The 16,141-nt window shown below is 42.4% G+C and overlaps 1 protein-coding gene across 7 annotated transcripts in view; it reads left to right on the top strand.

The window, feature by feature from the left end:
• Positions 1–16,141, top strand: part of LOC126299039 (lysosomal acid phosphatase-like) — a 612,830-nt gene that overhangs the window by 524,939 nt on the left and 71,750 nt on the right. For 3 of the 7 annotated variants that reach the window (XM_049990680.1, XM_049990684.1, XM_049990685.1), the window contains one exon: positions 10,404–10,643. The exons of the other annotated variants lie outside the window; for them this stretch is intronic. In XM_049990680.1, coding sequence (XP_049846637.1) covers positions 10,404–10,643 — 240 coding nt within the window. The remainder of the gene's footprint in view (positions 1–10,403; positions 10,644–16,141) is intronic. 7 annotated transcript variants of the gene reach the window in all.

Below are 16,141 nucleotides of genomic sequence, written 5' to 3'. Positions count from 1 at the left end.
TTTATTATCTGAAAAATACTTATTGAATTTTATTACAACACTTTTCAATTTTTAGGCGTCGCGGACCCCGTGGTTAGGCACCGCGGACCCCCAGAGGTCTGCAGACTCTACTTTGACAAACACTGAACTAAATCTTTGCTTTTGTTTTTTTCTTCTGAAGAGTGTACTCAAATTTGTTTTTCTTTTCGAAAATGTACTTCGTGGAAAGGTTTTTTAACAACTAACACTGTTAAGTTAAAGACAAGAAAAATAACAGTACTGAGAGAAGCTGTATAAAAAGACAAAGAATTTGTCTCTGCGGCTTCTTACTAGTTTTTAGTAGCAAACGACCCACCATAATTTCCAGGGCGGAGGGGGACTCTGTAATATTTACAAATAAATAAATTTCCATATGCAACCTTCACTGAAGATCGGGTTGAAGCGGAATTCAAATGAGAACACTGTGTTTTGTCCCACAGTACGTCAACATATTTCAGATTTGCAGTGCACATTCAGGCGTTTCTCCAATAGCACCTCAAGTAATAGAACCACCAGCCCAGACTGCAGGAAACGCTGTCTAACAGTAGGCATAGCCAGATTCACGCCTGTTGCCGACATTCTAGGCGTCTGGCTCATCGTGGCTTTTGTGTTGGTAGAAGAGCCAACACCGTGTTACTAGTGGAGGCCGAAATGCACGCGTTGTAACTCACGCAGGCTGGCGTGAGAAGGGAAAAACTTTACTGACGTGAGGTCTGGAACATGACAAGGAATGAGAATTCAGAAAGCGGACGTAATTAGTTTGATACTTAACTTAAATCCATTAATGATGGACGTCGCTCTTGACGGTACATGAGTCACAATATTATCTGTTCAGAAGACATTCTTGAAGTAATTTTACTAACTGAATATGGCGCCTTCCTAGGTCGTAGCAAATGACGCTATGCTAAACTGTCGTCTCTGCAAATAAGAGCGTATGTAGACAGTGAACCATCGCTAGCAAGGTCGGCTGTACAACTCGGGCGAGTGCTAGGGAGCCTCTATAGACTAGACCTGCCGTGTGGCGGCGCTCGTTCTGCAATCACTGATAGTGGCGACACGCGGGTGCGACGTATACTAACGGACCGCGGCCGATTTAAAGGCTACCACGTAGCAAGTGTGGTGTCTGGCGGTGACACCACCGTGGCCATGCGCCCACTCTTTGTTTTCCGCGATATTTTCCTTGATGATAATGCACTTGAATGTCATCCCAAGACTGGGACCACAAATAAAATTGTAGCGAAAGTTTAAAATATAGTCTACATCTACATCTACATCCATACTCCGCAAGGCACCTGACGGTGTGTGGCGGAGGGTACCCTGAGTACCTCTATCGGTTCTCCCTTCTATTCCAGTCTCGTATTGTACGTGGAAAGAAGGATTGTCGGTATGCTTCTCTGTGGGCTCTAATCTCTCTGATTTTATCCTCATGGTCTCTTCGCGAGGTATACGTAGGAGGGAGCAATATACTGCTTGACTCTTCGGTGAAAGTATGTTCCCGAAACTTTAACAAAAGCCCGTACCGAGCTACTAAGCATCTCTCCTGCAGAGTCTTCCACTGGAGTTTATCTATCATCTCCGTAACGCTTTCGCGATTACTAAATGATCCTGTAACGAAGCGCACTGCTCTCCGTTGGATCTTCTCTCTCTCTTCTATCAACCCTATCTGGTACGGATCCCACACTGTTGAGCAGTATTCAAGCAGTGGGCGAACAAGTGTACTGTAACCTACTTCCTTTGTTTTCGGATTGCATTTCCTTAGGATTCTTCCAATGAATCTCAGTCTGGCATTTGCTTTACCGACGATCAACTTTATATGATCATTCCATTTTAAATCACTCCTAATGCGAACTCCCAGATAATTTATGGAATTAACTGCTTCCAGTTGCTGACCTGCAATTTTGTAGCTAAATGATAAGGGATCTACCTTTCTATGTATTCGCAACACATTACACTTGTCTACATTGAGATTCAGTTGCCATTCCGTGCACCATGCGTCAATTCGCTGCAGATCCTCCTGCATTTCAGTACAATTTTCCATTGTTGCAACCTCTCGATACACCACAGCATCATCTGCAAAAAGCCTCAGTGAACTTTCCAATTTCATCCACCAGGTCATTTATGTATATTGTAAATAGCAACGGTCCTATGACACTCCCCTGCGGCACACCTGAAATCACTCTTACTTCGGAAGACTTCTCTCCATTGAGAATGACATGCTGCGTTCTGTTATCTAGGAACTCCTCAATCCAATCACACAATTGATCAGATAGTCCGTATGCTCTTACTTTGTTCATTAAACGACTGTGGGGAACTGTGTCAAACGCCTTGCGGAAGTCAAGAAACACGGCATCTACCTGTGAACCCGTGTCTATGGCCCTCTGAGTCTCGTGGACGAATAGCGCGAGCTGGGTTTCACACGACCGTCTTTTTCGAAACCCATGCTGATTCCTACAGAGTAGATTTCTAGTCTCCAGAAAAGTCATTATACTCGAACATAACACGTGTTCCAAAATTCTTCAACTGATCGACGTTAGAGATATAGGTCTATAGTACTACACATCTGTTCGACGTCCCTTCTTGAAAACGGGGATGACCTGTGCCCTTTTCCAATCCTTTGGAACGCTACGCTCTTCTAGAGTCCTACGGTACACCGCTCCAAGAAGGGGGGCAAGTTCCTTCACGTACTCTGTGTAAAATCGAACTGGTATCCCATCAGGTCCAGTGGCCTTCCTTCTTTTGAGTGATTTTAATTGTTTCTCTATCCCTCTGTCGTCTATTTCGATATCTACCATTTTGTCATCTGTGCGACAATCTAGAGAAGGAACTACAGTGCAGTCTCCCTCTGTGAAACAGCTTTGGAAGAAGACATTTAGTATTTCGGCCTTTAGATTGTCATCCTCTGTTTCAGCACCATATTGGTCACAGAGTGTCTGGACATTTTGTTTTGATCCACCTACCGCTTTGACATAAAACCTAAATTTCTTAGATTGACCATTAACGGCGCATTAAATATCTGATACCATAGCCATACCAAAAGGTAAGGATACGGTACTTGTACATGAATAATCAACTATCAGTGTTTTTTGACAAATAAATGCTACATTTGTTGAATACTGACCAAAAAATACAAAAAATAATTCCTAGGCAATGTTTTGACTCTTTTTAAACGATTCAAGGTGATTTTGTGAGCCAGTTTGTTACACTACATGAGATGTGAATCCACTATTTCACGCCAGGAACGGAACATTAAACGAAGCAGCTGGTGGAAGACGGTAGCCCTGGCGCGAAACGAAGGCGATTTCGATGTCATCTTCGGGAACGAGTATGTCCAGTGATTTCTGTACTGCAGGAAGAATTCTTTTGTAGGTAACCCGGAAACTGGTAAAGCAGTAACAGGCGAATATTGCTCAAGTCTTACAGGCCAACTGAATTGGGAATAAATGAACGGCAGGAGGCTCGGACTGGAAAAAGTAAAATACTGTCTTTCACTTGGTCAGTACAACTGACAATAAAAGTGCTCCGGCAATGTTAAAATTGATAAATTAGTCACACACCTCGCTGTTCATCAAATTTGTCTTCATCTGACTTCCATCTACACTCATGCGAAAAATAAGGAGGAGATGTGCGACATAAACAAAAGTTGTAGACATGTTTCTACATCTCAATGTTATTGTTGTTGTGGTCTTCAGTCCCGAGACTATTTTTATGCAGCTCAACATGCTAATCTATCCTGTGCAAGCTCCTTCTTCTCCCAGTACCTACTGCAACCTACATCCTTCTGAATCTGCTTAGTGTATTCATCTCTTGGTCTCCCTCTACGATTTGTACCCTCCACGCTGCCCTCCAATGCCAAATTTGTGATCCCTTGATGCTTCAGGACACGTCCTACCAACCGATCCCTTCTTCTAGTCAAGTTGTGCCACAAACTTCTCTTCTCCCCAATCCAACTCAATACCACCTCATTAGTTACGTGATCTACCCACCTAATCTTCAGCATTCTTCTGCAGCACCACATTTCGAAAGCTTCTATTCTCTTCTTGTCCAAACTATCTATTGTCCACATTTCACTTCCATACATGGCTACACTCCACACAAATACTTTCAAAAAACGACTTCCTCAAGCTTAAATCTATACTCGATGTTGACAAATTTCAAACGCATTCCTTGCCATTGCCAGTCTACATTTTATATCCTCTCTACTTCGACCATCATCAGTTATTTTGCTCCCCAAATAGCAAAACTCCTTTCCTACTTTAAGTATCTTATTTCCTAATCTAATTCCCTCAGCATCACCCGATTTAATTTGACTACATTCCATTATCCTCGTTTTACTTTTGTTAACGTTCATCTTATGTCCTCCTTTCAAAACACTGTCCATTCCGTTCAACTTCTCTTCCAAGTCCTTTGCTGTCTCTGACAGAATTAAAATGTCATCGGCGAACCTCAAAGTTTTAATTTCTTCTCCCTGGATTTTAATACCTACTCCGAACTTTTCTTTTGTTTCCTTTACTGCTTGCTCAATATACAGATTGAATAACATTGGGGAGAGGCTACAGCCCTGTCTCACTCCCTTTCCAATCACTACTTCCCTTTTATGCCCCTTGACTCTAATAACTGCCATCTGCTTTCTGTACAAATTGTAAATAGCCTTTTGCTCCCTCTATTTTACCCCTGCCACCTTTATAATTTGATTGAGCGTATTCCAGTCAACACTGTCAAAAGCTTTCTCTAAGTCTACAAATGCTAGAAACGTAGGTTTGCCTTTCCTTAATCTTTCTTCTAAGATAAGTAGTAAGCTCAGTACTGCCTCACGTGTGCCAACATTTCTACGGAATCCAAACTGATCTTCCCTGAGGTCAGCTTCTACCAGTTTTTCCATTCGTCTGTAAATAATTCGCGTTAGTGTTTTGCAGCTGTGACTTATTAAACTGATAGTTCGTTAATTTTCACATCTGTCAACACCTGCTTTCTTTGGGATTGGAATTATTATATTTTTCTTGAAGTCTGAGGGTATTTCGCCTGTCTCGTACATCTTGCTCACCATATGGTAGAGTGTTTTTGTCAGGACTGGCTCTCCCAAGGCCGTCAGTAGTTCTAATGGAATGTTGTCTACTCTCGGGGCCTTGTTTCGACTCAGACCTTTCAGTGCTCTGTCAAACTCTTCACGCAGTATCGTATCCCCCATTTCATCTACATCTACATCCTCTTCCATTTCCAAAATATTGTCCTCAAGTACATCGCCCTTGTATAGACCCTCTATATACTCCTTCCACCTTTCTGCTTTCCCTTCTTTGCTTAGAACTGGGTTTCCATCTGAGCTCTTGATATTCATACAAGTGGCTCTCTTTTCTCCAAAGGTCTCTTTAATTTTCCTGTAGGCTGTATCTATCTTACCCCTAGTGAGATAAGCCTCTACATCCTTAAATTTGTCATCTAGCCATGCCTGCTTAGCCATTTTGCACTTCCTGTCGATCTCATTTTTGATACTTTTGTATTCCTTTTTGTCTGCTTCATTTACTGCATTTTTATATTTTCTCGTTTCATCAATTAAATTCAATATTTCTTCTATTACCCAAGGATTTCTACTAGCCCTCTTCTTTTTACCTACTTGATCCTCTGCTGCCTTCCCTACTTCATCCCTCAGAGCTATCCATTCGTCTTCTACTGTGTTTCTTTACCTCATTCTTGTCAATTGTTCCCTTATGCTGTCCCTGAAACTGTGTACAACCTCTGGTTTAGTCAGTTTATCCAGGTCCCATCTCCTTAAATTCCCACCTTTTTGCAATTTCTTCAATTTTAATCTACAGTTCATAACCAATTGATTGTGGTCAGAGTCCACATCTGCCCCTGGAAATGTCCTACAATTTAAAACCTGGTTCCTAAATTTCTGTCTTACCATTATATAGTCTGATACCTTTCAGTATCTCCAGGATTCTTCCATGTATACAACCTTCTTTTATGATTTTTGAACCAAGTGTTAGCTATGATTAAGTTATGCTCTGTGCAAAATTCTACCAGACGGCTTCCTCTTTCATTTCTTAGCCCCAATCCATATTCACCTACTATGTTTCCTTTTTTCCCTTTTCCTACTGTCGAATTCCAGTCACCCATGACTATTAAATTTTCGTCTCCCTTCACTACCTTAATAATTTCTTTTATCTCATCATACATTTCGTTAATTTCATCATCATCTGCAGAGCTAGTTGGCATATAAACTTGTACTACTGTAGTAGGCATGGGCTTCGTGTCTATCTTGGCCACAATAATACTTTCACTATGCTGTTTGTAGTAGCTTACCCGCACTCCTATTTTTTATTCATTATTAAACCTACTTCTGCATTACCCCTATTTGATTTTGTATTTATAACCCTGTATTCACCTGACCAGAAGCCTTGTACCTCCTGCCACCGAACTTCACTAATTCCCACTGTATCTAACTTTAACCTATCCATTTCCCTTTTTAAATTTGCTAACCTACCTGCCCGATTAAGGGATCTGACATTCCACGCTCCAATCCGTAGAATGCCAGTTTTGTTTCTCCTGATAGCGACGTCCTCTTGAGTAGTCCCCGCCCGGAGATCCGAATGGGGGACTATTTTACCTCTGGAATATTTTACCGAAGAGGACGCTATCATAATTTAATCATACAGTAAAGCTGCATGCCCTCGGGAAAAATTACAGCTGTATCTTTCAGCCGTTCGCAGTACCATAACAGCAAGGCCGTTTTGGTTAGTGTTACAAGGCCAGATCAGTCAATCATCCAGACTGTTGCCCCTGCAGCTACTGAAAAGGTTGCTGCCCCTCTTCAGGAACCACACATTTGTCTGGCCTTTCAGCAGATCCCCCTTCCGTTGTGGTTGCACGTACGGTACGGCTATCTGTATCGTTGAGGCACGCAAGCCTCCCCACCAACGGCTACGTCCATGGTTAAGGGGGGGAGGTGAATGATGATTCCTATTCAAATTTAGCGCCAGTCGCACAAGTGTGGCACTACTAGAGCCACCCTGAGGATGCTAGTCCGGTTTGCTTTAAATACACGTTGTAGCGGTCGTGAGCGTTAGTTACATTTGAGACTGGGCGCGGCGAGTTGATGACAGTCAAAAATGGCTTTAAGATGACAAAGACGCCATTATTAACAGTTAAGAGTTTGACTAAGGACGTGCAATATGTTTGCGAGAGGCTAGATGTTCCTTCCGCGATATGGAGGAAATACTTGTCAGGAACGTAACCACTGTACGTGATTGATGACAGTGGTTGTCACGAGAATGTACGGTGGCAAGAAGACTGGGCTTCTGACGGCCACGTGGCACTACCGAAAGGGAAGACCGTCGTGTTCGCCATGCCTGTGGCGCATTCTACTGCGTCAGCAGCAGCAGTTGGCACCACAGTGCGATCTGTAGAGCCACACGAGCTATGGCGTGCATTCCACTGACGCCAAACTACCACCGTTTGTGACTTCAGTGGTGTCAAGCGAGAGTTCATTGGAGGGCGGAGTGGATGCCTGTCGCGTTTTCTGACAAACGCTAGTTCTGCCTCGGTGCTAGTGATGGCTGTGTATTTGTTAGGAGGCCAGCTAAGCATATGCAACCAACCTGTATGTGTGCTAGACACACTGAAGCTACACTTGGAGTTATGGTCTGGCGTGCGATTTCGTGTGGCAGCGGGGAAACTCTCATGGTTTTCCCACGCGCACTGACTGCATGTTTGTAAGTCAGTTTGGTGATTCGACATGTCCTACAGCCATTCTTGAACATCATTCCTGTGTGTGTTTTCCAACAGGATAATGCTCGCCCATATGCCGCTTTTGTTCCCCAACATACTGTACAGAGTGTCGACATGTCGCCTGGGCCTGCTGAATCATCAGATGGACAAAAACTCCAGTGTCATGCACAACCAGCACTAACCGTCCCTATATTGACCCCCCAAATGGTACATGCAGGGAACTCCAACCCCCAAACTGACCTCTAGCACGTTTGCATGCTTACATTCAACATTCTGGCGGTTACACTGGTTGTTAATTTACCAGCATTTCACATTTGCAATGGCTTTCTCACGCTTACATTAACTTGCGATTTTGCAACGTTAATCACTGAAATAGGTTACCTAAACGAATGAGGCGAATTAGGAAAGTAAGGTCAGATTAGGAGCGAAATGGAAACCACTGTGAAAATCCAATGGAACTATGTACAGATGTGTTGGGTAGTGTCTGTAGTGTGACTGTCGATCGCTTGAAGTCGCTCTTTTCAGTTCAGAGCGCAAAGTGATCACGTAGAAGTGCCTAAAACAACCTTGTTTCCCACCAAGTATGTGGATCTGGTGAGAGATTTCGCCTGAAGCTTTGCAGCCTACATAAATGTCATGCGTTTCTCTCTTCAAGACAATTTTCAGCTGCGTTCTGCAGGGGTAATGAAGACGCTCCTGCAGTGTTTTCGATGGGAACTGTTTGATCACCCACAATACAGCCCTTAATTGGCACCCTACGTTGATCATCTCTGCTCACATGAACCGCTGGCTACGAAGACAACATTTTGGCACAAACCACGAAAAGCAGACGAGCGTAGAGAATAGGCGAAAACCAAAGGCGGCTGCTTTCTGAGTCGAGGGTAGTGGAAAGTTTGTACAACTCTACGACAAATGTCTAAGTCGAAGCGCCAATTAATTAGAGAGGTAGCTGGGAGGTGTGACCAACTGTTGCGAATAAAATATTTTTGATTGTCTCTGTGGTTTTCATTTCGCGATCGATCGGACCTTACTTTCCGAACACCCCTCTTATTCCTTAGTGTTGGATTTTTTTTCGTCGGTGTATTCTCATATCTAAAGAAATGTGTGGCTAAGAAAATCTATTTTAGTACAGTGCAAAAATTTGTCACCTGTTGAGTAGTATCTCACAAAGAGCTTTTGAGGACGTAATTTAGGAAAATAAGCGCAGTTATCTAAAACAGTTAGTCGTTCACTGCTATAGAGGGAAATTATCACCTTGCCATTGTATATGCAACATTTTCTGATTATGCTCTGCTATTCTCACTACATGACTTGCCAGAAATATTTCTCATTATATTCTCTTTTTCCTTTGGATTGAAAGCGTAAAGTATGAAGTTGGAACTCATTCTTACCACAAATCTCGTCTTTATATGCTGATAACAACTGCAGCATTTCATATCAAGTTCATAATATCGAATGATAAAAGTTGCGTATATCAAAACTAGACATTATTGTCTTACTGGGATATCCACGATCGTTCTTCGAATAAAAATATGGAATTATGAGATTTTTAAAGACATATTTTAGGCTTACTCTTGAATACAATAGCACGCTCCAATAAGAACCAGCTGCAGCGTAACGGCCTTCCAGCGTACTGGCAGCGAGGTAAATTGGGCGCAGCGGAAGAGGACATGGCGTGGCGCTGTGTGCGTTCTAACCTAGGGAAACTTTCTCTACCACCAATTAATAAAAAGAAGAGGAAACGCATATTTGAAAAATTATAAAATGTTTTAAGTATATTTTTAAGTTATTTGAAAACAATTTTTAATTATGTAAATTATTTCAGTTCATTGTGCACTCAAAATAGGTCATGTAAATGTTATTTCTTTAAAAATTGTCTTATTATTAAAAAGTATATTCGCCATTAATATGTACGGTGATAACATAACCTCCTAGTCTATATACACAATTCTTACAGATGGAGGGCACTTTTTACTTTTACCAATCAGGTTTCTCCAAACTGTGATATAAGGTTTTAACAGATTAAAAATGACTTTAGTTATGACAGCGAACCAATAGTTCTGTACTGACAAGTTACTCTATAACTGCAATGTATGGTATGTTTACATTTTAATTCATTCCGATTTTTTTTTTTTTTGTAAACTAAGATAGTTCTATCAGTGATTATATAATCTCGATTGTTAATTATATTTTTAGCTTTATCTAACAGATCTGAAGAAGGGCAGCTAGCCTGAAACCGGTTACTGAAAATAAAAAAATAGCGATCAAAGACTGAAATGCCATATTTCTATAAAAGTTGCGTAAATATTGTCTCGTGTTTAAGATGGTATACAATAGATGAAACCTGTCTGTGTGTTTCTGACACCAGTGTCTTAGTGTATTGATTTTCCCACATAACACACTTTCACGAGAAAGCTCAGTAATCTTTCTTACCTTCGTCCATAAGATGTTAGTGGGTTGTTGACCATGTCCTATCATAAAATGAGGAACCAGCGTCTGGGCCCTTATTCGAGTAGCCTTCTTCAAGAAATCTAATACCCTTCTGTATATGCTGTATCAGTCATTTTTGCCCTCCACATTCACTGCCTTCAGTTTTTTTAGCTTCTGTGGTATTTTCTTTGAACATTGTATACTAATCACACATTCCACTTCCTTGTTTACAGAAAGGGAAAGTGGAGATGTTTACACTTGGAAAATTCTTACGGCAACGATACAATGGGTTTCTGAGTGAAACGTATTATCCGCAAGAAGTGCACGTCAGGAGCAGCGACAACGATCGCTGTTTAATGAGTGCGGAGACTTGCTTGGCAGGCCTGTACCCTCCAAAGGGCGATCAAGTCTGGAACACTGAGCTGCTATGGCAGCCCATACCAATCCACGCGACGCCCAGGAATCTCGATGCGGTAAGGTGACTCTAGTCTCTGACTTTACCCAAACAGCTACTCACTGCCTTAACACTTACGGTGCTGGTCTTGTGCGTAACTACCACTAACTACGGACTGGCAAAAATGTCGTTTTTGGAAGTCGTAACCGTGTGTACAAATATGTACCGTAATTCGAATTTTAAAACTTTATGCTTTTTAGACTTTTTACCTTAAATTACATATTTTGGCATTGCTAGTGTTAAATCTGAATCTACAGATGAAACTTAAATTTAATAGTAATTTTCGCGGAAAAAATTATAAAGGAGTCGTGATATTCAAATTCGTACCCCGGTACGCAAACAAGTGCTCTCTGCGTTTAGATTGAAATTGATTGTAAAACAAGTTTAAAGCAACACAGAAAACACAATAACAAAACAAAATTTTACGTTCATGGTGGGTACGCGATAAAAATTGAAACATAGATACAGGGTGACAATTATTGAACTATATAAAATAAAATATTCATACCTTCTAACCGGTTTGCGTTAGGACGTTCAAACTGCGCGGCTGGCCACGTGACATGATGGAAATTAGTATGAGCATGCATGGCTTGGTTTAGTGACGAAGCTCACTTTCAGTTGGATGAGTTCGTCAAAAAGTAAAATTGGCGCATTTGGGGGACTGAGAATCCGCATTTCGCGATCGAAAAGTCTCTTCAACCTCAACGGGTGACTGCGTGGTGTGCTATGTCCAGTCACGGAATTATCTGTGCGATATTCCTTGATAGCACAGAGCCTACCGAACGGTAAGTGAAAGTTTTAGTAGATGATTTCATCCCCATTATCCAAAGTGACCCTTATTTCGACAATGTGTGGTTTATGCAACACGGAGATCGGCCCCATTGAAGCCAGAGTGTGTTTGATGTCCTGTAGGAGCCTTTAGGGACTGAATTCTGGCCATGGGGTACCAAGAGTCCACTGGCATGGGCCTCGATTGGCCGTATATTCTTCGAATCTGAACACACGCGACCCCTTTTTGTGGGGCTGTGTTAAAGACAATGTGTACAGCAATGACCCCAAAATCATTGCCGAGCTCAAAACAGCCATTCAGGAGGTCATCGACAGCATCGATATTTCGACACTTCAGCGGCTCACGCAGAATTTCGCTATTCGTCTGTATCACATCATCGTCAGTGATGACAGTCGTATCGGACTCGTGATAACGTAAATCTGAATATTTGTAGTAACGTTTACGTGTTGAACAAAGTGTTTGCACCCCTTAGTCTGTAATTAATTTAAGATTTTTTTCGTATAGTTCAATAATTTTCACCCTGCACATATCCAATATTGCACTCACTGTTATGATATGTTCGAATTGGTTTTCTGATTTACCTGCTGGAGAATTATTCATGACGACACAATCTACGAGAAACGTGTAATCTGAATCATCATCATCAAATATTTCATTCTCATCATCTGTAGAATCGTCAAGGACATTGAAAATCATTCGCTTCAGACGTTTCGCCACTTTACTACACATTTTGGACACACAATCTACAAAAGCGCTCGAAAGAGAGAACATGAACCCCTGCTACCGCCTATGAAACAAGAGATAACAAATGTTTCAAAAACGACGAATTTTTCCAATGATACCGCTACTGCCATCTAAAAGAAACTGCGAAGGCTGCAGGTCTAACAGACGTTACCGAGAGTCGTAAATATACGTTTGACAGTGTGGAAGATAGTTATAACTGACGTGACGTAATATTACGTCCGCCGCACATCCCCATTTTCAGGAAGCGCTGTAATATTACCCCAGCCGCACGCCAACTGTTAATCCAGTTATACTGCAAATGACGTCTTCCGTAGTAAGAAGCTCAATAAATGAAAAGCTTACATGAACTTACATACGTATTTATTTTTGGGTCTCCTAGAAACGGACATTTTCAATGCTTCATCCCCTGCTGTTCTCTCCTCCTCCTCCTCTTACACTCCTTAATTCTCTTACTGTTTGTCTTTATCCTCTCCTCAGAACATGTTGCAACAGTCTTCTGCTTCCTTTCTATAAATCTTTTCTTTGTTAGTTTTTTCCTAAAAAAACTCCTTCCATTGCTTTTTCTTCCTTCATAGTTCTTTCAAAATCTTTATTTCGTGTCCATGACCGCAAGGGAGCAACATATTTTAACCAAAATTTCACCAGTAAATGCTTTGTCACTGGCAGTCAACAAGAAAATAAGTCATTGCTTGATAGGTCCGAGGTTAACACTGCAGTCCACCAGTCGGAAGTTCTCAGAGTCTACAGCGTGTTACAAAAAGCTACGGCCATACTTACAGGAACATTCCTCACACACTAATAAAGAAAAGACGTTATGTGGACATCTGTCCGGAAACGCTTAATTTCCATGTTCGAGCTCATTTTAGTTTCGTCAGTATGTACTGTGCTTCCTCGATTCACCGCCAGTTGGCCCAATTGAAGGAAGGTAATGTTGACTTCGGTGCTTGTGTTGACATGCGACTCATTGCTCTACAGTACTAGCATCAAGCACATCAGTACGTAGCATCAGCAGCTTAGTGTTCATCACGAACGTGGGTTTGCAGTCAGTGCAATGTTAACAAATGCGGAGTTGGCAGATGCCCATTTGATCTATGGATTAGCACGGGGAAATAGCCATGACGCGGCACGTTTGTATCGAGACAGATTTCCAAAATGGCTCTGAGCACTATGGGACTTAACAGCTGTGGTCATCAGTCCCCTAGAACTTAGAACTACTTAAACCTAACTAACCTAAGGACATCACACACATCCATGCCCGAGGCAGGATTCGAAACTGCGATCGTAGCAGTTCCGGACTGCGCGCCTAGAACCGCGAGACCACAGCGGCCGGAACAGATTTCCAGAACGAAGGTGTCCCGACAGGAAGACGTTCGAAGCAATTGATCGGCGTCTTAGGGAGCACGGAACATTCCAGGCTGTGACTCGCGACTGGGGAAGACCTAGAAGGACGAGGACACCTGCAATGGACGAGGCAATTCTTCGTGCAGTTGACGATAACCCTAATGTCTGCGTCAGAGAAGTTGCTGCTGTACAAGGTAACGTGGACCACGTCACTGTATGGAGAGTGCTACGGGAGAACCAGTTGTTTCCGTACCATGTACAGCGTGTGCAGGCACTATCAGCAGCTGATTGACCTCCACGGGTACACTTCTGCGACTGGTTCATCCAACAATGTGTCAATCCTCATTTCAGTGCAAATGTTCTCTTTATGGATGAGGCTTCATTCCAACGTGATCAAATTGTAAATTTTCACAATCAACATGTGTGGGATGACGAGAATCCGCACGCAATTGTGCAATCACGTCATCAACACAGAATTTCTGTGAACGTTTGGGCAGGCATTGTTGGTGATGTCTTGATTGGTCCCATGTTCTTCCACCTACGCTCAATGGAGTACATTATCATGATTTCATACGGGATACTCTACCTGTGCTGCTAGAACATGTTCCTTTAGAAGTATGACACAACATGTGGTTCATGCAAGATGGAGCTCCTGCACATTTCAGTCGAAGTGTTCGTACGCTTCTCAACAACAGATTCGGTGACCGATGGATTGGTAGAGGTGGACCAATTCCATGGCCTCCACGCTCTCCTGACCTCAACCCTCTTGACTTTCATTATGGGGGCATTCGATAGCTCTTGTCTACTCAACCCCGGTACCAAATGTAGAGACTCTTCGTGCTCGTATTGTGGACGGCTGTGATACAATACGCCATTCTCCAGGGCTGCATCATCGCATCACGGATTCCATGCTACGGAGGGTGGATGCATGTATCCTCGCTAACGGAGGAGATTTTGAACATATCCTGTAACAAAGTGTTTGAAGACACGCTGGTACGTTCTGTTCCTGTGTGTTTCCATTCCATGATTAATGTGATTTGAAGAGAAGTAATAAAATGAGCTGTAACATGGAAAGTAAGCGTTTCCGGACACATGTCCACATAACATATTTTCTTTCTTTGTGTGTGAGGAATGTTCCCTGAAAGTTTGGCTGTATCTTTTTGTAACACCCTGTATATTCCAACACCGGAATATGGAGTTTCTCACAGAGTCCATGAATGCTAGCCCAAACGAGGCAGTGGAGTGTGATACACCGAGGCCGCGTCCGGTGACGGTTGGGCGGTAGTGATGAAAAAAACCGACCGGTTAAAACCGATACCGGTTCAAAAATGTCTCTGAGCACTATGGGACTCAACTTCTGAGGTCATTAATCCCCTAGAACTTAGAACTAGTTATACCTAACTAACCTAAGGACATCACACACATCCATGCCCGAGGCAGGATTCGAACCTTCGACCGTATCGGTCTCGCGGTTCCAGACTGCAGCGCCTAGAACCGCACGGCCACTTCGGCCGGCACAGATACCGGTATTTTAGTGCGGAGTAACCGGTATTTTTCTATATTTGTTTGGTCTGGGTTATAACAGGTGTTTTTTTTTACCGAGTAAAAAACCGAAATATCATATACCAATAGCAGCAACGCTATTACTTTTTTGTTCGTGAATTATCCTTTTTTAAAAAAGGTGTAATTTTTATTCGTAAAATTCATGTTGGCTTGAAATATCGCATTATTATAGAAAATTGGGAAGCTATCAGTGCTATTTTGGTACAGAATTGTTGAGACAGTAATGTCCCTGTTGCTGTGCGTCGTGGCTTAAGGTGCACGTGTGCGTGCAGTGTGTAAGACTAGTAAGTCCAACAGACTGCCGCAGGTGTAGCGTTTTAATTACAATTTTATCGGCCGATATTATGAGGGGAGAAGGGGATTTAACAGTCGTTTCATGTGCAGCATTTATTTTACTCAAAGAAGCTGATCACCAGAAAAAGAAGACGAAGAGACGGCACTGGTGGATGACCCCTCTTTCAAGAAGCAGGGAGCGGTGGGGTGAAACAAAATTAGTGTCTGCCTTAAGCTGATTTGGAATATGGGGTATTTTATAATTTTCTTTTCGAACGAAACCTGCAGACTTGGATTTATAACTGAACCATATTGGCCCAGCTGTTTCCAAAGTTAACGGTTTTTTTGGAGAGATGTATCTGCAGCAGGATGTTAATAGACTCTCCCGGTTTTGTTTGTTTCTTTTTGTCGTTCGCGCCACGTTCAAGGCACTGTTTTATTTTTGACATCGTGCACACCACTTTCTAATAACTTCAAGTGTCTGGTCTTTTCCGTTTTTATAATCGCAGTCCGTAGGACGCCATAAATATTCCTGTTCACGAAAAAACTGTCAGCTTTAATGCTTTCTCCATATTCCAATGTATACGCCAGTATTTTTAAACACAAGCAATACACATCCTTAAGCCGCGCGAGATTAGCCGATCGGTCTATATGCGCTGCAGTCATGGACTGTGCGGCTGGTCCCGGCGGAGGTTCGAGTCCTCCCTCGGGCATGGGTGTGTGTGTTTGTCCTTAGGATAATTTAGGTTAAGTAGTGTGTAAGCTTAGGGACTGATGACCTAAGCAGATTTCACACGCTTTTGAAC

This window comes from Schistocerca gregaria, chromosome X (genome assembly GCF_023897955.1).
Source record: "Schistocerca gregaria isolate iqSchGreg1 chromosome X, iqSchGreg1.2, whole genome shotgun sequence".
Taxonomy (NCBI): Eukaryota; Metazoa; Arthropoda; class Insecta; order Orthoptera; family Acrididae; genus Schistocerca; species Schistocerca gregaria.
Note: the sequence above shows the minus strand (reverse complement) of the source record. Positions and strands in the feature narration are given on the sequence as shown.